Source organism: Pongo abelii, chromosome 19, assembly GCF_028885655.2.
Source record: "Pongo abelii isolate AG06213 chromosome 19, NHGRI_mPonAbe1-v2.0_pri, whole genome shotgun sequence".
In the NCBI taxonomy this organism is placed as follows: Eukaryota; Metazoa; Chordata; class Mammalia; order Primates; family Hominidae; genus Pongo; species Pongo abelii.
Genome location: NC_072004.2, coordinates 29,519,481 through 29,539,961, shown reverse-complemented (window position 1 = coordinate 29,539,961; position 20,481 = coordinate 29,519,481). Strand labels below are relative to the sequence as shown.

Sequence of the window (20,481 nt, the reverse complement as noted above, 5' to 3'; positions counted from 1 at the left end):
GCCTCAGTGTAGCTTTTTATCAAAGTATTTATTTAGTAAAAATTAATCAAAGGGCACAAGCATTTCAATACTTAGGTTATTTAAGATGAAATTTGTGACCAGAAGAGTGCCAGACACACAAGAAATGTTTTGTGTATGAAGGAACCACAAATTAGATAAACAAATTTGAAGGAACCAAGTAACAAATAATTTTCTGTTGTTTGTTTTGGTATGTTATTTTGGGAATGTGATTAATCACATATGTCAAGGGCATTGGGAAGAATTTCCAGATACTCTGATAAGCATGACATCTTAATCATAGGAAATAAAGCAAGGCTATCTTAGGAAATTAGGTATCACTGCCAAGGACCTCTACATGAGAAGATAAATTAAAATTACTATTAAATTTGTAACAATCAGATGGGCTGGCAGTCATGATGTGTCATTTTTTCTCAGCATTTTTTCTTTTCCTTGATTCAATAAAACAAACTTAAACGCCAGCTATCTGCAGAACCCTCACTAGACTATGTTTAATGATATGTGAAACACAGCCTGCACACTCACAGATCCTTGCCATGTCCCGTTCCCATCCTCTCAAAACCTGTGTTACCCTGTGGCTAGATTTCTCAACGAGAAGAAAGAGAGAGAGGAATGAGAACCATCTTTTTTCAGGTCGCTCTACACAGCTCCTGCAGGTAGACAATGACCTCTCCGGTGAGGCTTTTATCCTTGGCTGGTGGGTGGAGGCCTTAATCCTAGAAAAGAGGGCTCTCAGGGTGGGGAGGTGATTTAAATCCTTATGAGATAGACGCAGCTCCCCACCTCACCAGACCTTCACAAACCCAAACTGGAACCACCAGAAAAATGACTGACAACCGGCCACAGGACCCAGGCAGAGAGGCGGAGACAGGCTGACCAGAAGAAAGGCCGACGTACAAGATACTGCCCTCTGGCACACAGGGCACATGTGTCCCAACACACACACACGCGCACACAGACAGACACAGAGCGAAAGAGCGAGAAAGGAGAGAGAGAGAAATAAGAGAGAGACTTACGCACACACACAAACGCACAAAGACGTAGGGCAGTGGCACGTTAACACCCACCCCCAGGCAGTCCCTGAATTTTCCGGGTTCTGCTCTCCGCAACTATGACCCACCGGTGAGAGAGCAGCCTACGGGCACACAAGCAAGCCTCTCCTTTTTTGAAGAGACTCACTGGCACACCGTCTGTGCAGGCGTGAGGCTGGGATCCCGCGCTGCTTCTTCGGCCCTCTGCCCGCGGTTTCTTCCTCTTGGACGACCCTCCGTGAATCCCGGCCTCCAGAGACCATCCTGCTGATGCCCTGGCCAGGACTGGTCTTAGCCCCGATTCTGATTAATCCTCTAATCCCAGGTACTCGGGAGGTGGAGGCAAGAGAATCATTTGTACCCAAGTGGCAGAGTTTGCAGTGAGCTGAGATCCCGCCACTGCACTCCAGACTGGGTGACAGAGCGAGACTCGGACTGTTAAAAAAATAATAATAAAATAAATGATGGTGGAGAGGCGGCTGCGGGGACTGGGGCGGTGGCTGGTGAGGTGAAGATTGGGAGAGGGGCCTCATCGACCCTCGGCAAATCCTGGCCTGAGGCTGGGATCTCGCGCTGCCTCCCCTGTGATCTGCCTGAGGTTTCTTGCTCCTGAGGTTTCTTCCTGGTTTTTGACCCTCCGAGAATACCGGTCTCCGGAGACCATCCTGTTAACACCCTGGCCAGGACTGATCTCAGCCCCCACTCTGACGCACTATCACGCAGGGCTCCTACATCGCCAAGTCTCAGGGACCCACTTCTGGGCAACAGTGGCGGTCACTGCTACCAAAGCCGTGGCTCGGGCCTCCCGCATGCGCACTGGCAAGGCCGACTCCCTCCTTGCTCCCTACAGTCAGGCTGCGGACCCTTTAAAAAATGGCGGCGACACGACGGGCTGCGGGGACTGGGGCGGCGGCGAAGTCAGAGATGGCAGGTGGGAAGAGTACTAGGAGAGGGCCTGCAGGAGACCCATGGTTGGACCCATAGGAGTCCTGTCATCAGGACCTTCTTGATCGGTCTTCTGTTTCAGTTCCTAGTGGTGGAGGAGCTTCAGGGTGCCGGCTGGGCATTCCAGACTCCTCTTCGGATCTGATTATGGATCCGAACGGGTGATCAGGAATGGGGTTACAATGTAGTGAGGCGGGAAGGGTCTCGGTGGGACACAGAAAGATCCCAAGGGCCGCAAGGCATACTGTAGGCTGAAAATGCACGGACCCATGAGCCCACTGCCTCCCTTCTTCCTGGGTGGAGCAGTGGCCTGCCTTTATCTCCAAGGCCCGGGGCTCTGGCATCCCGAAACTGCTTTCTGCCACATGTGCAAAGAGAGACAGAGGTGAGTCCGAGATGGAGCCAATGTGACCACACGTGGTACTGACATCCCCCAAGAGCAGATGGAGTGAGCGTGTGTCTCTGAGGCCGTATGGGGCGATGCCGAGACAGATAGTGACGTCCAGGCGTGCCTCCGTGGGCCACTGGGACCTTCCACACAAAGCTGAGGAAAAGCCAAGCACACCTGAAAACATGCGAGGCAGGGCCTGTGCCCCAGTCCAAGCCACATTCAGGGATGCCTGCCAGAGGGCCCCAGAGGTTTCGACAAACGACACCACACTGACACCCCGCCACCGGGTAGGAACCCCTGACGCCACCTCCCCTAAACCCAGCAAAACCCAGTCCCTTTGGCTCCCTCACATCAGTGGCAGCCAAAAGATTCACTGCTTGAAGGCACTTTCCCCAGGAGCAGAGCAACCGGATGGCCCTTAGGAATGAGAGAGGAAGCACAGGTGGGAGGCAACACTGCCTTTCCTAGAAGGCAAAGGTCCGCCACGTTGGGGTCGCCTCCCGCTCTTCCTGGACTGACCACGCAGCCCTCAATTCCGACATGGAGACCAAGGGAGCTTCCTGTCCAAGACAGGTATGGCAGCCCAGAGCTCCAGGATCATCACACCTGCCCAATCATCCAGAAATAGGTTTGGAGAGGGAAGCAATCATGAAACGGACCCCAAAGAAATTTCTCCCTGATAGACTGGGACGTGTTCTTTGTTGAAGACGTTGAGCCAGACTAAGAAGCCTCTAGGATTCCAAGAAACTGGGCAGACAGAGAAATAAGGAGCAGAGAGCAGAGGCCAGCGCCCAGGCAGGATACGGCACAATGCCACCATCACGGGCATCCGGGAACAAGTGCCAAACGGGTGACTTGGCCAGGAAGGCTAGCGTTTGGGTGACAGAAATGCTTGCCGCATCCCATTGCCGGCTTCCTTCTCTGTCCCTGTGTCTAGCTGTGGCTAGATTTCTCAACGAGGGCAAAGTGCGAGAGGAGTGGAAACCATCTTCTTGAAGGTCTGTGGGCACCCTCCTGCGGGTGGACAATGAGCAACTGTGAGGCCTTTGTCCTTGGCTGGGGTGTGGTCGTCTTGATCCTAGCAAAGAGGCAGCTGAGGATGAGAAGGGTATTGAAACCCTTGCGAGTCAGGCTGGAGGCTCAGAGCCCCGACAATGAAGCAGGGCCACGGAGAACTCCTGCTTTGCCAAGCCTCAGGGACTGGATTCTAAGTCAACCATGGAAATCAATGTGACGGGAAAATCAGCTAGAGCCTCGTGGATACGCATTTGCTGGGCCGATTCGCGCTCCACTCCTGGAAGTCAGGCTGTGGCCCCTTTAAACAATGGTGACTGGCGGTGGCAGGGGGAATCCTGCTGCAGCTGCGGCGATGGTGGGATGCAGGTTCCAGTAGGGGGCTGCAGGGGAGAGAGGGCCGCGGGGGTCCCAGGGCCAAACCCTGAGGAGTCCTGTCTTAAAGACTTCCTTGAGCTGACTTCCACCGGTGGAGAGAGAGCTTCAGGGCACCTGCTGGCGTCTCAAGACCCCTCTTCAGATCCCATTTTGGACCCCTCCGGGTGAAGAAGGTTAGGCTCACCACATCTGCTGACAAAGGAAGGGCCTCGTTGCAGGACAGAATGATCGCATGGGCCTCAAGGCGTGGTGTCAGTGGAAAAATCACTGATCCATGAACCCTCTTCCTCCCTCCTCCTTTGAAAGAGCAGTCGCCTGCCCCACTTGTAAAAGCTCTGGGGCCCTTGCAAGCTGATACCTCTTTCCAGAACACATGCAAACAGAGACAAGGGCAACTCCAAAGTGGAGCCAATGCCAACACATGTGGGACTGCTGTATCCCAGAATAGACAGTGTGAATATGTGTCACTGAAGTCATATGGGGCAATGGCGAAACACAAGATGGTGTTCAGGCATGTGCCAGGTGGAAGGGGGGCACAAGTGACCTTTCCATCAATGCCAAGGAAAATCAAAGAACACCTGGATCCAGGAGGGGGCCAAAACATTCAGGGAGTCAGTCCACCCAGGAGCAGAGGAGAGAATGTTTCTCGAGAATGAGACTGGAAGTGCAGAGGAAATGCAACACCACCTGTCCCAGAAGACTAGGCCTGTCACAGTGGCCTACTGCTCATTCTAGGCAATCCACCCACTGATGAGGTGAAACACGGAGACCAAGGTAGCTTGCCTGTCTGAGACACCTATGGAAGTCAAGCTCTCCAGGGTCATCCAACCAGCCCAATCCAGCAGAAACAGGTTGGGAGAGAGAAACAATCATGACATGGATGTCCACCAACTGTCTCCCTGATGGACAGGGAAGTGAGCTTTGTTGAAGACATTCAGCCAGATCAAGAGGCATCTAGGCCTCTCAGAAACAGGGGAGATAGAGTAACAGGGTGGCCAGAGCAGAGGTCAGAGCCCAGGGAGGATACAGCACCGTGCCACTGCCATGGACATAAGGGGAGAGGTGCCAAATGGGTGACTTGTCCAGAGAGGCCAGCGTCACAGGGACAGGGATTGCTGCCATCTCCCATTCCCGGCTTCCTCTTCAAGACTGTATCGTGGTATGGCTTCATTTCTCAGAGAAGAGCCGTGAAAAGATACAGCCATCTTCTCTGACGTGGGTCTGCTCCTCTCCTGCAGGACAATGAGCTCCTGTGGGGCCTTTGTCCTAGGCTGGAGTGTCATCATCTTGATCCTGGAAAAGAAGCTGCTAAGGATGGGGATGATAGTCCAATTGCTCCGGGACAAACGCATCTCCTCATGTGTCCAGGCCTTCACAAACCTAAAGTGGAAGGGCCAGGAAAATGATTGACAACCGGTCACATGAACCAGGCAGAGACGCAGAAAGAGGTTCACCAAAGACCGGCCAACATGGAAGAAATCGCTTTCTGGCACACAGGGCACATTTGTCCAAAGACACACACGCACAAGGGCACACACACACACACACATACAAACCGACAGAGAGAGGGAAAGAAACTGACAGAGTGACAGACAGCGAGAGAGGAGAGAATGGGAGTCACCCCCCCCCCCACACGCACACACAGACACATACACAGTCAGAGCAGTGGCACGGAAACACCTCCTCCTCAGCCCACAGGCAGCCCCTGAGGCTGCGGGGTTCTGCTCTCAACGAGAACGACTGTTGGGTGAGAGAGTAGCCCAAGAGCACGCAGTCCGACTTGTCCTAGAGATCATGGGGGCACAACTTTTGGGGAGACTCACCCGAACACCGTCCGGGCAGGCCTGAGGCTAGTCTGTCGCGGTGTTTCCCCTGGACTCCGCCGAGGGTTTCTTCATCCTGGTCGGCCCTTTGCGAGTCCTGGCATCCGGAGACATTCCTGTCGACCCCGTGGAGAGGTCAGGCTGGAGCCTCGGAGCCCCAACACCCAAACACTGCCATGGAGGTCTCCTGCTTTGCCAAGCCTCGGGACTGGTTTCTGACAACCGTGGGAATCACTGTGATAGCAGAAGCAGCTGGTGCTTCACACATGCGCATTGGCGGGGCCGACTGAGGCTCCGCTCCTGGGGATCAGGCTGCGTCCCCTTGAAACAATGGCGGCTGTGCGACTGCAGGGGCGCTCCTGCTGCAGCCTCAGCCACCTCTGGATCCGGGATCCAGTAGGGGGCGGCGTGAGAGAGGAGGCCGCAAGTGAATAGCGCCAAACCCTCAGGAGTCCTGTCTTCAGGACTTCCTTCAGCCGACTTCCACCAGTGGAGAGGGAGCTCAAGGGCTCCTACTGGGGTCTCAGGACTCCTCTTCAGGTCTGATCTCGGACCTACCCGGTGAGAAAGGAGGGGGAGCTTCAGGGCGCCTGCTGGGGATCCTTCAGATCCGATTATGGACCCCTCCGGGTGAGAAAGGATGGGCTCACCACATCTGGTGAGGCAGGCAGGGCCTCGCTGCAGCACAGAATGACCCCATGGGCCTCAAGGCGTGGTGTCAGCTGAAAATTCACTGATCCGTGAGCCCTCTGGCTCCCTTCTCCTTTGAAAGAGCAGTGGCCTGCCCCGCATCTAAAAGTCCTGGAGCTTCTGCAAGCCGACACCGTTTTACAGAAGCCGTGCAAGCACGGACAGGGGGGAATCCGAGGTTGAGACAATGCGACCACGCGTGGCACTGGCGTATCTCAGTGCAGGTGGTGTGAATGTGTGTCACCGGAGTCATCTGGGGCGATGGTGAAACAAACAGTGGTGTCCAGGCATGTGCCCAATGGAAGGGGTGAAAAAGTGACCCTTCCACCAATGCCAAGGAAAATCAAAGAACACCTGGGAACCAGGAGGTGGCCTGTGCCTGAGTCCAAGCCACATTTTGAAACATCTGCCAGAGGAGCAAAGAGGTTTCTGCAACATTCACCCCACCCCCAACCCTCCACCGTCCAGGTAGCCCTGATGCGACCTCCCCTGCCCCCAGCCCCAGCCCCAGCCCCAGCCCCAGCCCAGTCGTTTTGGCTCCGTGACGTTCGATACGGCCAAAAGATCCAGGGAGTCCTTCCACCCAGGAGCAGAGGAAAGAATGTCCCTCAAGTATGAGACAGGAAGTGCAGAGGAAATGCGACACCACCTGTCCTAGAAGGCAAGGCCAGTCATGGTCGCCTAGCGCTCATTCTAGGCAATCCACCCACCCATGAGGGGAAACATGCAGAGCAAGGAAGCTTCCTTGTCTGAGACACATATGGAAGCCAAGAGCTCCAGGGTCATCAGACCTGCCCAGTCAAGCAGAAACAGGCTTGCAGAGAGAAACAATCACAACACAGGTCTCCAGGAAGTGTCTCCCTGACCGACTGGGAAGTCATCTTTGTTGAAGACATTCAGCCAGAGTGAGAGGCATCCAGGCCCCTGAGAAACAGGGGAGACAGAGCAAGAGGGAGGTCAGAGCAGAGGCCAGAGCCCAGGAGGATACAGCACCGTGCCACCGCCACAGGCATAAGGGGAGGGGTGCCACTAGGGTGGCTTGTCCAGAGAGGCCAGCGTTCCAGTGACAGGGATTGTTGCCATCTCCCTTTAATGGCTTCCTCTTCCAGACTGTATCGTGATGTGGCTTCATTTCTCAGAGAAGAGCTGTGAAAAGATACAACCATCTTCTCTGACGTGGGTCGGCTCCTCTCCCACAGGACGATGAGCTCCTGTGGGGATTTTGTCCTTGGCTGTAGTGTGGTCATCTTGATCCTAGAAAAGAGGCCGCTCAGGATGGGGATGAGATTTCAATTGCTCCGGGACCAACGCATCTCCTCACGTGGTCAAGGCCTTCACAGACCCAAAGTGGAACCGCGGCGAAAACGATTGACAACCAGCCACATGACCCAGGCAGAGACCTAAAAAGAGGCTCATGAAAGACAGGCCAAAAATCAAGAAGTCGCTTTTTGGCGCACAGGGCACATTCTTCCGAAGTCACTCGCAGACGGGAACACACACACACACAATGACAGAGAGAGAGAAAGAAGCCCACAGAGAGTGAGAGACAGAGAGAAGAGAGGATGGGAGACACGCACACACACACACACACACAAGTACACACACACACACAGTCATACAGCAGTGGCACAGAAGCATACACCCCCACGCAACTCCTGAGGCTGCGGGGTTCTGCTCTCTGCGAGAACGACCCTTGGATGAGAAAGCAGCCTAGCGACACGCAGGCCGACCTGTCCTCGAGATCACGGGGACAGGACTTTTGGGGAGACTCACCCGAACACCGTCCTGGCAGGCCTGAGGCTGGGATGCCGCGCTGGTTCCCCAGGTCTCTGCCTGTGGTTTCGTCATCATGGTCGGCCCTTTGCGACTCCTGGCATCCGGAGATGTTCCTGTCGACCGCGTGGAGAGGTCAGGCTGCAGCCTCGGAGCCCCGACACCCAAGCACTGCCACGGAGGGCTCCGGCTTTGCCAAGCCTGGGGGACTGGTTTCTAAGACAACCGTGGGAATCACTGAAGGCAGAAGCTGCAGGCGCCTCGCGCATGCACATTGGCGGGGCCAACTCGCGCTGGACTCCTGGCAGTCAGGCTGCGCCCCCTTGAAACAATGGAGGCTGCGCGGCGGCAGGCGCGCTCCTGGTGTAACCTCCGCCGCGGCTGGATCCGGGATCCATTAGGGGGCATCGTGGGAGAGGGGTCCGCGGGTGACCTAGGGCCAAACCCTCAGGAGTCCTGTCTTCAGGACTTCCTTGAGCCAACTTCCACTAGTGAAGAGAGAGCTCTAGGACTCCTGCTGGAGTCTCAGGACTCCTCTTTGGATCGGATCTTGGACCCCTCTGGGTGAGAAAGGATGGGCTCACCACATCCGCTGACCAGGCAGGGCCTCGCTGCAGCACAGAATGTTCCCATGGGCCTCAAGACTGTAGTGTCAGCTGAAAATTCACTGACCCATGAGCCCTCTGCCTCCCTCCTCCTTTGAAAGAGCAGTGGCCTGCCCCGCTTCTAAAAGCCCAGGGGCTCCTGCAAGCTGATACCACTTTCCAGGACACAGGCAAACGGGGACGGGGCTATTCCAAGGTGGAACCAAGGCGACCACGCATGGCAGTGGCGTATCCCAGAGCAGATGGTGTGGATGTGTGTCACTGAGGGCATATGGGGCGATGGCGAAACAACCAATGGTGTCCAGGCATGTACCCAGGTGAAGGGGGGTACAAGTGACCTTTCCATCAATGCCAAGCAAAATCAAAGAACACCTGGGATCCAGCAGGGGGCCAAAAGATTCAGGGAGTCAGTCTACCCAGGAGCAGAGGAGAGGACGTCCCTCAAGAATGAGACAGGAGATGCAGAGGAAATTCGACACCGCAGCTGTCACAGAAGACAAGGCCAGCCATGGTCGTTTACCCTTGCTTCTAGGCAATCCACACACCCATGAGGTGAAACATGGAGACCAAGGTAGCTTCCCTGTCTGAGACACATATGGAAGCTAAGAGCTCCAGGGTCATCAAACCTGCCCAATCAAGCAGAAACAGGTTTGGAGAGAGACACAATCATGAAATGGATGTCCACCAACTGACTCCATGATGGACTGGGAAGTGATCTTTGTTGAAGACATTCAGCCAGACCTAGAAGCTTCTAGGCCTCTCAGAAACAAGGGAGACAGAGTAAGAGGGAGGACAGAGCAGGGTCCAGAGCCCAGGCAGGATACAGCACTGTGCCACTGCCACGGGCATAAGGGGAGGGGTGCCAAACGGGTAACTTGTCCAGAGAGGCCACCATGACAGAGATTGTTGCCATCTCCCATTCCCGGCTTCCTCTTCAAGACTGTATCATGGTGTGGCTTCATTTCTCAGAGAAGAGCGGTGAAAAGATACAGCCATCTTCTTGGACGTGGGTCTGCTCCTCTCCTGCAGGAGAGTGAGCTCCTGTGGGGCTTTTATCCTTGGCTGGAGTGTGGTCATCTTGATCCTAGAAAAGAGGCCACTCAGGATGGGGATGAGATTTCAATTGCTCCAGGACCCACGCATCTCCTCACGTTGTAGAGGCCTTCACAAACCCAAAGTGGAACCGCCAGGAAAATGATTGACAACCGGCCACATGACCCAGGCAGAGATGCAGAAAGAGGCTCACCAAAGACCAGCCGACATGCAAGAAATCGCTTTCTGGCGCACAGGGCACATTCGTCCAAACACACACACGCACAATGGCACACACACACACATACACACACACACAAACTGACAGAGAGACGGAAAGAAATAGACAGAGAGTGACAGCGAGAGAGGAGAGAATGGGACACACACACACACACACACGCACACAGTCATACAGCGGTGTCACGGAAACACCCCCACCTCAGCCCTCAGGCAACCCCTGAGGCTGCGGGGTTCTGCTCTCCACGCAAATGACCCTCGGGTGAGAGAGCAGCCCACGGACACACAGGCAGACCTGTCATCCAGATTACGGGGGAATGACTTTTGGGGAGACTCACCCGAACACCATCCGGTCAGGCCTGAGGATGGGATGCCGCTCTGCTTCCCCGGACTCTGCCTGTGGTTTCGCCATCCTGGTTGGCCCATTTCAAGTCCTGGCATCCGGAGACGTTCCTGTGGACCCCGTGGAGAAGTCAGGCCGGAGCCTCGGAGCCCCGACACCGAAGCCCTGCCACGGAGGGCTCCTGCTTTGCCAAGCCTCAGGGAGTGGTTTCAACCACAACCCTGGGAATCGCTGTGACGGGGAGAAGCAGCTCGCTCCTCACGCATGCGCATTTACTGGGCCGAGTCGCGTAGCTCCTGGAAGTCAGGCTGAGGTCCCTTTAAACAATGGCAGCTGCGCGGAGGCAGTGGGGCTGTTCTTTCTGTAGCAGCGGTGGCGGCTGGATACGGGGCCCAGTATGGGGCGGCGTGGGAGAGGGGACCGCGGACGTCCAGTACCAAACCGTGTCACCTGGAGTGACTGGCTCTCCAAGGGCCAGCTGGCCATCGTATCCTGGAGATGGTCAACAAAGCTTTGACCCTGACCAGAAAGGAAAATGCTGGCAGTGCCCTGGACTGAGGACAACCAGGACATATCACGCTTACCTGGGAAGGGCCCATACACAAAGGCTCCTGGAGAAGCACAGGGCCTGTCACCAAGATGACCAACATCTGGGGATTGTGACCCTGGGGACTGGCTATGTGAGTGTACTGTGTGAGCTGCCCCAAAATGCCACCCAGAAAGTGGAAATGGCCCTGGAAAGCTGTAGCAGGGAAACCCCTCACTGGTGAGTTATTCTCCACCTGCCTCCCTCTGTTCCTGGCAACACTGCCCCATCTCGATTTTCAACCCCAGCTGTGTCTGCCTGGAGGGTGGCATGGCCAGCGTTAGTATTTCCTTCTACAGCTCAGTGATGGGCTCCAGCAGCCCTCACCATGCCTCAGAACCTGAGGCCCTTAGGGAAGGACAGGACATGCTGCAAACACAAACCCAGTGAGAGAGGGTCCTCTGGCCACAGAGGTCACAGGTAGGGGTCTACAGACTCCAGTTCTCAGTTCCTGACCAGGTTTCAACCATCAGCATGCTCTTTAACCTTATTATTTCTTGTCATTCCCATCTGTGACATGAGGAAGGCACCCACCTCAGAGGTTTTGTGAGCAACAAATGAATACGATTAAAGTGCCTTTCCTGGTGCTATACATAAAGCCAGGCATGAGTCCTTGTGCAGCTGCCCCACACGTCCAGGTCCCATAGGCTAGCTCAGACCCCAACGTTGGGCCAGTTCTCAACAGATGCCTGGATGCCAGGCCCCCCCTGGAGATACTGGGACCCTGGTCTGGGCCTGGACAGAAGGTCTTGCTGTGCCATTTGGAGATGACCGCATAGGTGAGGAGTGGGGCCTATGTGGCCCTGTGAAGGGGTGTGCCCTAAGGCGGGGCTTGGGTGCCTCGCTGGGAGGGCACAGGATGGAAGGGCCGGCAGGTGAGACCCAAGGCCGCTCTATACCACGTTTTGAACAAACCTGTCACTCTCCACCTGCAGACTCAGCTCTGCATATTTAAGACACTATTGGGCCCTTAGTTAAAAAATGATATTTTGCTTGCACACTCAGCGTTCTCATCCAACATCAGTGGGGAATCAAAAATCTTTTATTTGGAAACAACAAGTAAGGGAAGCAATGTTGAAAATTTGTCATGGCTCCATAACCCACACCTCCTCTGGGGATTGATTATTTTCTTAAAATGCAACGTGTACTGTTAGTTTAAATCATCCCAACTGGATAACACTCTTTAAATCTTCAGTAAACCTTTGCGTTTAAACCACCTGCAGATGAGAGTAAATCTGTTAGGTGAGAGGAGAGTGAGCACTCAGTGGAGGTGAAATAAAATCAGGTAATAAGAACTTAGATTGTGGTCTCTTGACACCTCCCGCCCACCCCACCAGAATGTGGCAGCTGAACAAGAAGACATGGCAGGCCTGGCCACAGTGCCCAGTGGGGCTGCCCACCCTAGCTCTTAGGAAACTGGATACTTGGGGCCAGTGGCCCCCCAGGGCCTGTCGTCCACCTGGGTCCTAGGGGTAAACCTAAGACCTGTGTCCACCTGTGTCTTAGGAGTAGACCTAAGACCTGTATTTCCCCTGGGGCCTGATGTCCACCTGAAGACTGGAGTTCACCTGTGCCCTACTGTCCAACTCGGGCCTGAGGTCACTAAGGTCGTAGGTATCCCTCTGAGGCCTGGTGCCCACTTGTCCCTGATTTCTACCTGGATCCTGGGTATCCACCTGGAGCCATATACCCATCATAAGCCTGGTTACCTTCCTGGGGCCTGAGCATCAACTGGGGGCCTAATGTACACCTGGAGTTCAGTGTCCACCTGGGGCCAGAGTTCTATGACGAGCCTGGTCTTCACCTCGGGCCTGTCTCTCTCTCTGTGTGTGTAATCTCACTTTCTATGAATAGATTTGAAAAATAACTTTCCGGGTTTTTTTTTGTTATTGCTCTTACACAGTTAAATTTACATAAATGGACACATTGATTTGTTTCTGTCTTCTCATTTTTTCTTATCACCTTGCTTCAGTTGCTTTATTATTTCTATTCATCACCACTTAAAGGGCCAATCACAGGATACCAAAAACGACTTTATAAGGAACAGTGGTAAAGAAACATTGATTAAAAAATATGAAAATCTGTAACATAAGTATAATTAAAAGTATAATTTTGAAATTTTAATTTAAACAAGTGGGATAGGGAAATAGGTAGAAAATTAATTTTAACTAGCTCTTTGGTAAGCCAGCACAATAATATTGAAAATCAAAAGTAAAAAAGCTGAAAAGGATGTAAATAACACGGTCAATATCTTTATCTAAAAGTATACAAATGTACATTTGTATTTCATCATGTTTTCAAATGTAGGTCATGAATTAGACAACAAATGAGTAATCAATGTATTCTAAATCATCAATATCATATTGTATTCCTCAAAGCCAGCAATAATTAACATTTTCAGATATTTGGAAATCACTAAGACCATTATTAAGCAATCTTGAAGTTAGAGAGAAAACAATAGGTGAATTATGAAAACAATGTAGTATAATGATAAATACCTTTAGATATGTAAGTTTTTGAGAATGCATTTAAACAGAAATTGGAGGTATATTTCTAACTTTAAGTACATTTTTTAGAAAAAGCTGAAAATCTAATAAAACTAAATCATCCATCTGAAAACCTAGAAAAAGCATACAAGTAAACAAAAATCATAACAAATTTAAGTAACATAAACTAAGAAATAACAGAAGACAAAATATTAAAATAAGAAAATAATTTTTGATATTAGTAGCAATACTAATTAAGAACATAAGGTATGCAGATGAAACAGAATTTTGAAAAAGCTATTACTAGAGATGTAACATAGATAAAAAATGTGGCCTTCAAATAGCAAGAAAAAATGTTTATCCTGGTTCCTTTCACAAATTCCTCCAAACTCTCAAAGATACACAGAAAGCAACAAATATGAACAAATGGAAAATAGAAAAGCACGACAAACTAGACCTGTTCATTTCACACACTCCTATTAGGTTGGTGTAAAAGTTATTGCAGTTTTTGCCATTAAAAGTAATGTCAAAAACAGCAATAATTTTCACGCCAACCTAATAACAATCTTTTGTTTATAATTTGCCTTTTTCTGCATATGGGACTAATCCAAGTATTTAGTTTCCATATGGGCATTATGATCGGCATGGGTTTGTGGGTGGTGGATATACAGTGTTGGCACAATTTGCTATGTAGGGTTTGCTCTTAGACATCCAGATAGAGTTACCAGGCAGTAGCCTATCTATTCTCTGAGTCTGGAGGTCTGAGAACAGGGTGGGTAGGAGAATATAGTGAGAACTCTGTGAGGAATTAGAGATATGGGGGTTACACTCTTGACCTACGTGTAGCCAGCAAGCCCTATTCAATGTGCTGAGTTTAGAGAAAGGCTCAGACAAGGGCCTAGAGCATGGGCAGGAGAATCTGCAAGCTTCCCAGGGTTCTGCCTGGGCCAGGGCCATGCCCAGCACAGCCTTGAAAGGACAGAACTGGGGTCCTGCAGTCCACCTCTGTGGGCACCTGGAATTACGACCATCCCACCTGCCCTAGTGTAGACAGGGGCTACAGGAGATGAAGCCTCCGTTTTCTCCTGTATATAATGTGAGGTGCTTAGAGCATGAAACCGTAGGGTTTCACATGCTCTGATAGTGCTTGTTGACCTTGGTTTTTTATGAATGACCCCGTGTTTGCTGAGACACTTGAAAAAAGCTATTCACTCTGGGGGTCCTTCAGAGCAGAGAGAGGCTTGGTGGTTCGGGTGGATGAGGATTTGGGATAGGACAGAATGTGCCCAGGCACTGGACCCTGTGTCAAAAGTCCCGGAACACGATCAAACCTCATTTGGAAGTTGGGGGAAATTGCTGCCCTGGCTGTGGTGAGGACGCCTCGAGAGTGAACTGCACATCCCAGGAACTGGAGGCAAAGAAGGGACAAAAGAGACTGCTGAGGTCCTTCTTGCTGCCCTTGGAGCCTGCAGATCCTGCTCCTTTGCCTCCAGGGACCCTAGAGAGCCACTGACTTGAGGAATCCTAAATGCAGGTCCCTGTTTTGTTCTGTGATGCTCCTGCCTGAGGCTGCAGTGCTGATGCTCGCTACAGGGTGGGTGGGAGGACAGTGTTCTGTGTTCCTGGTGCCCACTGAGCTGTTCTCATGCATCTGGAGCCAGGGGAGAGTCATGCTGAGGTCATGCAGTTCCTGTTCTTATGAATGATCTCCACATTATGAGGTGGCCAGAAGCAAGAAGAGACATTTGACATCCTCCCATTTATTCACTCAGCAACTCTGCCCTTAGCATTAGTCCTGTGTGCCAGGTGCCCTGGTGGGCCCAGCATACGGTACTGAAAATGTCCACGTGGTCCCTACCCCCAGGGGCCACAGTCTGAGGACAGGTAGACATCAAGCCCCAAGTTGATACCTAGGTGTCCGGTGGACATCACGCCCCAGATGGACACCCTGGCCAGAGGTACACTTCAGGTCCCAAATGGAAATTCAGCCATAGGTGGATATCTGGCCGCAGGTGGATAGCCAGTCCCAGGTGGACATCAGGCTCCAGGTTGACATCAGTCCCCAAGAGGATATCTAGGCCCCAGGTGGATGCCCATTACATACTTGTAAATTGTCAAGACTGTTTTTTTTTTTTAAAGCAAGTGAGAGCTATCATAAAACATGATAACTTTTAGTAGATTTTGAATATTCCTAAACTCCATGAGAAATCATAATAAATATTTTAAAAATCAGCGTGTATATGGAATGAGTATTTTTAAATGTATCTTTCATGTTAAAAGATTTAGAATAAAATGTTACAAAAGTTATCTGTGTTATTCATAGAAAATGTAGACAATGAAAAGAATCAGAGACTAAAAATACCTATATTCTTGGCTATGAGATAATCGCTGCTATGGCACATTCCTTCTAACCTTATTGCCATAGATTTTTTATACCTAATATTGATTTTATGCCACACATTTCATTACATATGCAATGGAGTATTACTTATTCATTACTAAATCACAAAGAGTTTGATTGATTGTGTGTATATTTAAAAAGGCAAAGGAGAGAGATAAATTTACATAATTCAGGTTTTTCCACTTAGCATTTTATCAATAAACATATGTGGTTGAGAGCATATGCATGAGAGATTTGGTTCTGCATTTATTTCGGATGGTCTCATGTCCTATGTGCTTATCACTAAATATGATTCTATTGTAAACTATATGCATTTATTTTTACATATGTCCTTAAAGGAACAAAAACATTTACCTTTGATGTTAAAGCAAATAAACAACAACAATCTGTTCTAATGCCAGAGGAACAGCAAACTGAGGGTGATTGTAAAATTATATATATGAATACATCACTTTAGAGGACCCTTAATTTTTTTCCAAGGGGATCTTTGACTATATGTCATTTGTATTTTATTTAATGATTTTATAATTTAACCCCTAAATTATAAATCTAGAATTTAGAAAGTATATTTCCTTGCCGGATTACATTTTTGGAAATATTATTTTATATGTGTACAAATATTACAAGTCATTGTAGACACTGGAAAAGTATATTATTATTTAAAGGCAATAAAGTTTCTACAATAAACTGGTATACCAAATAAAATTGTTGGTGCATTTTTTCCAGTAGATTTTGTACATATTACATATTTAACCTTTTTTATTCAGCACATAATTTTTGAGTATTTACTAAGTGTCTGCATTACGAACTGTGTTTAAAGAGTGAAATAACAGACATGGCCTCGAACATTAAAAATTAAAGTTAGGTCCCCTATTTATATATTTAAAAATGGTAATTATGAAAACTTGTTGAGATTTTTACCTAGATAACATTACAATAATACGCTTGATGTTAATATTTGCAAGTGAGCAAAAAAGAAAATAAAAAGATGGTTTAATTCATTCAATGTACACTTTAAAATTGCAGAAAATAGTCAAGTTTCTTTGCTTTGCAATTGAATGTCTATGTGTTTTTCTCTGCAACTTGGCTTTTGTGGAGTGAGAGAAACAATTATTCTTCCAGCCCAATAAAGGCAGAAGAGTAACAATAAATCTAATATTTTAAATGCTGATCAAAAGATAGTAAACATATTATTTCAGAATACTGAGATCAATAAGTTGATCTACAAAAAAAGCCAAACTGACAGTATAACTGAATAAGAAAAGGCCCAAAAGAGACAAAATACTTTTTGTTTTGTTACCTCGGTATGACACAACTTACCCTAACTATAAAGACCCTACATTTCACTTTTAGCATTTTTATTTCTCTAAGAATAAAATGTGTATGAGGAATTTATAAAAAAAATTGACACTATAGGTTAATACTGCAATGAGCACTTTTCGAGAAAAGACTTTTTTACTCTCTTACCAACATGATGTTAGCAGTATTTATTTTCTCCAGAAATAATGCGGCAATAAAAATATCAGTATGTGTGTAAAATTAGTGTAGTTTCTTAAAGAAATGAGTTAGACCACAGGCTAATTATGTGTATTTCACTGGTATTTGAATGCCTACAATCATATTCTTTATAAGGCACAGAGAAGATTTTCCAAAAAAACAAATATGAGAACCTGAAAAGTAATTACCACTTGGTAGTGACAATATGGATAGGGTGAAGGGCGTCATCAGGAAGCAATGAAAAAGATACATTTGCAGTTAAATTTGAAAACCATGATGTTTAACACATATGGTAATAAAAAATACTTTCTCCTGTTTCAAAATTATTATAGACTTCAAGATAGAAGCTAAAATATCTAGGGATAATGATATGGTTAACCACAAATTAAAAATTAAAGGATATTTTGAGTATTATAAGTTAAGAATGAGATCTTATTACCCAATGAAAAGGGAATAATTCATTATGCTCCATATCCATTGAATTAAAAGGCCCCATAACCTGGGTAATTTAAAAGTTTAATTTGATTTAAAAGTCTTGTTTTGTTCATCAAGCTGAAGGGTTTGCTCTCAGCAATATTCTAGGATTGCATATCCCCAACTCTGTATGAAGTATACAAAGAATGTTATAAGGGCCACAATCTAAATGTTATTATGTAAATAATTTAGTACCATTTCATTTGCCTTTGTAGATTTAAATATGTAAATGGCTTTCTCATATTAGGAAACATCATTTTTCAAAACCCAGATAAACATAATATATTGCAGGAGAATAATTATTTATTTATTTAAAAAGAAATGCTGGATGCTAAGTCCAAAAGACATAAATTATTTTATACTAATAACTACTAACATTTTATTCATTAACACATAAAGGTCAAAGATTTTAAAATAATCTTTAAATGATTAGCAACATGTTGATCTTTTTCTTTTTTCATAAACCTTTTTGAGTCTTACAAATACTAAATTATACAAGCAATATTAAATATTAAATTCAATAAACTTGAATTAAAATATTCAAATTTACTAGAATATGGACATTGGAAAAATGAAAATAAACAGAAGCATAAAGAAGCATATGTAAAATTAAGAAAGCTACTGAGAGTGTTTAAACTACATATTCATCTGTAGTCTAACTTCTGCCATAAATAAGGTGTCTTCTCAGTAAAACACAAACTGTTCATGAAGGGAAAAAGCATGTTGTATTAGGGAATATTCAACATAATTTTTTTAGTACTAACTTGTGCCTTGAATTTTATTTGATTTTGTGTTATGAACTTATGCACTTGATAATTTCTTTTTTCTTAAAAAAATGTATTTACAACTCTATTCAAAAGTAGTTTTTTTTTTGTTTTTTTTTTTTTTTAGACAGAGTTTCGCTCTTATCACCTAGGATGGAGTGCAATGGTGTGATCTTGGCTCACAGCAACCTTTGCCTCCCTGATTCAGGCGATTCTCTTGCCTCAGCCTCCTGAGTAGCTAGGACTACAAGCATGCACCAACATGCCTGGCTAATTTTGTTTTTAATAGAAATGGGGTTTTGCCATGTTGGCCAGGCTAGTCTCGAACTCCTGACCTCAGGTAATCCACCCACCTTGGCCTCCCAAAGTGCTGGGATTACAGGCAAGAGCCACCATGCCCAACCTCAAAAGCAGTTTTTAAAAGCAAACACAATATAACACCAAAGTTGATGAATCTATGCTCACTGAATTTTGCCAGGTTTAAAAAATTATTTACAGAATACTGCATCAAAAATAAGGCAATAACCCAAAATATACCATTAAAGATGTATTCACTCCTACAACTAGAAAGAACTAATCTATCTGGTAGCAAATAATACTTCATTCAGTTTCAGCATGTCTGAAATCTTTTTTTTTTTTTTTTTTTGAGACGGAGTCATGCTCTGTCACCCAGGCTGGAGTGCAGTGGCGCGATCTCAGCTCACTGCAAGTTCTGCCTCCTGGGTTCAGACATTCTCCTGCCTCAGCCTCCCACATAGCTGGATTACAGGTGCCCGCCACCACACCTGGCTACTTTTTTTGTATTTTTGGTAGAGATGGGGTTTCACTGTGTTAGCTAGGATGGTCTCGATCTCCTGATCTCGTGATCTACCCACCTTGGCCTCCCAAAGTGCTGGAATTACAGGCGTGAGTCACCAAGCTCGGCCTCAGCATGTCTGAAATCTTTAAGGAAAAAAGTGATAAAACGTGACCCTCATTCTTCATTACACTCTTAGAACACTTGAGGGAAAATAATTTCCAAAGCACAAATTGGTAAAGAGGTTTAATCTTTCAAAAAGATATTCAGTGTTCAAAATCCAAGAATGCAATATCAGGCTGGGTGCAGTGGCTTATGCCTGTAATCCCAGTACATTGGGAGGCCAAGGTGGGTCGATCACCTGAGATCAGGAGTTTGAGACCAGCCTGGACAACATGGTGAAACCCCGACCCTACTAAAAATACAAAAATTAGTGAGGCGTGGTGGTGTGCACCTGTAGTCCTAGCTGCCTGGGGAGCTGAGGCAGGAGAATTGCTTGAACCTGGGAGTTGGAGGTTGCAGTGAACCAAGATCATGCCACTGCACTCCAGCCTGGGTGACAGAATGAGATTCCATCTCAGAAAAAAAAAAAGAATGTAGTATCGGTATACACAGCTAATATACTGAATGAAAGAAATAGAATAATTTGAAGAGCTATCTTGATGAAAAAGGAGTCATGATGAAAGTTGTATTCATGTCTCTGAATGAAGGAAATTGCAATGTGAGAAATTAGTACTATGACTACTATACTAAAAGCTTATTGCTAACATGTGTTGAGTTATTAACGTGTGTTAGGCAGAGTACCATACAATTTAAATGTGTTATCTCATTTATTGTAGGTAAAATGTAATTTTGAACTCTGGGATTATAAATGAATTAACTGGAATAAACTTCTATTTAAGTGGTCATCTATAAATTGGTATCTAGGAACAGGGTGATACAGTGCCCAAGTTTTCTAAGTATTCTTACTAACAGTTGTTTTTCTTGGATATTGCTCTTTTTTGGTCTTTGATTTTTTTTATTTTAGAAAACTAATAAATTCACTCTTCTTGGTACTGACACTTGGGTTTCATAGAAGAAAAAGTAGTTAAATTCTGTACCTTTAATTTTATTTCATTTTTTCTCTTTTAAAATTATTTTTAATTGGCATGTAATAATTGTACAGGTTTATGGGTTACAGAGTGATATTTTGATATA

General features: G+C 47.4%; 1 protein-coding gene across 8 annotated transcripts in view; it reads right to left on the bottom strand.

Annotated features, from left to right (window-relative positions):
• Nucleotides 1-3,893: 3,893 nt before the first annotated feature.
• LOC134760535 (protein FAM27L-like) overlaps nt 3,894-20,481 on the bottom strand; it is a 39,727-nt gene continuing 23,139 nt past the window's right edge. For 2 of the 8 annotated variants that reach the window (XM_063718524.1, XM_063718525.1), the window contains exons 3-4: nt 10,276-10,390; nt 3,894-5,157 (exon numbers count right to left, since the gene is read on the bottom strand). In XM_063718524.1, coding sequence (XP_063574594.1) covers nt 4,875-5,157; nt 10,276-10,349 — 357 coding nt within the window. In that variant the 5' untranslated portion in view covers nt 10,350-10,390 and the 3' untranslated portion in view covers nt 3,894-4,874. Of the gene's footprint in view, nt 5,158-7,137; nt 8,180-9,263; nt 9,753-10,275; nt 10,794-11,816; nt 12,084-19,363; nt 19,431-20,481 lie in introns of those variants that run through there. The other 6 variants (XM_063718528.1, XM_063718527.1, XM_063718523.1 and 3 more) reach the window with 6 other exon arrangements.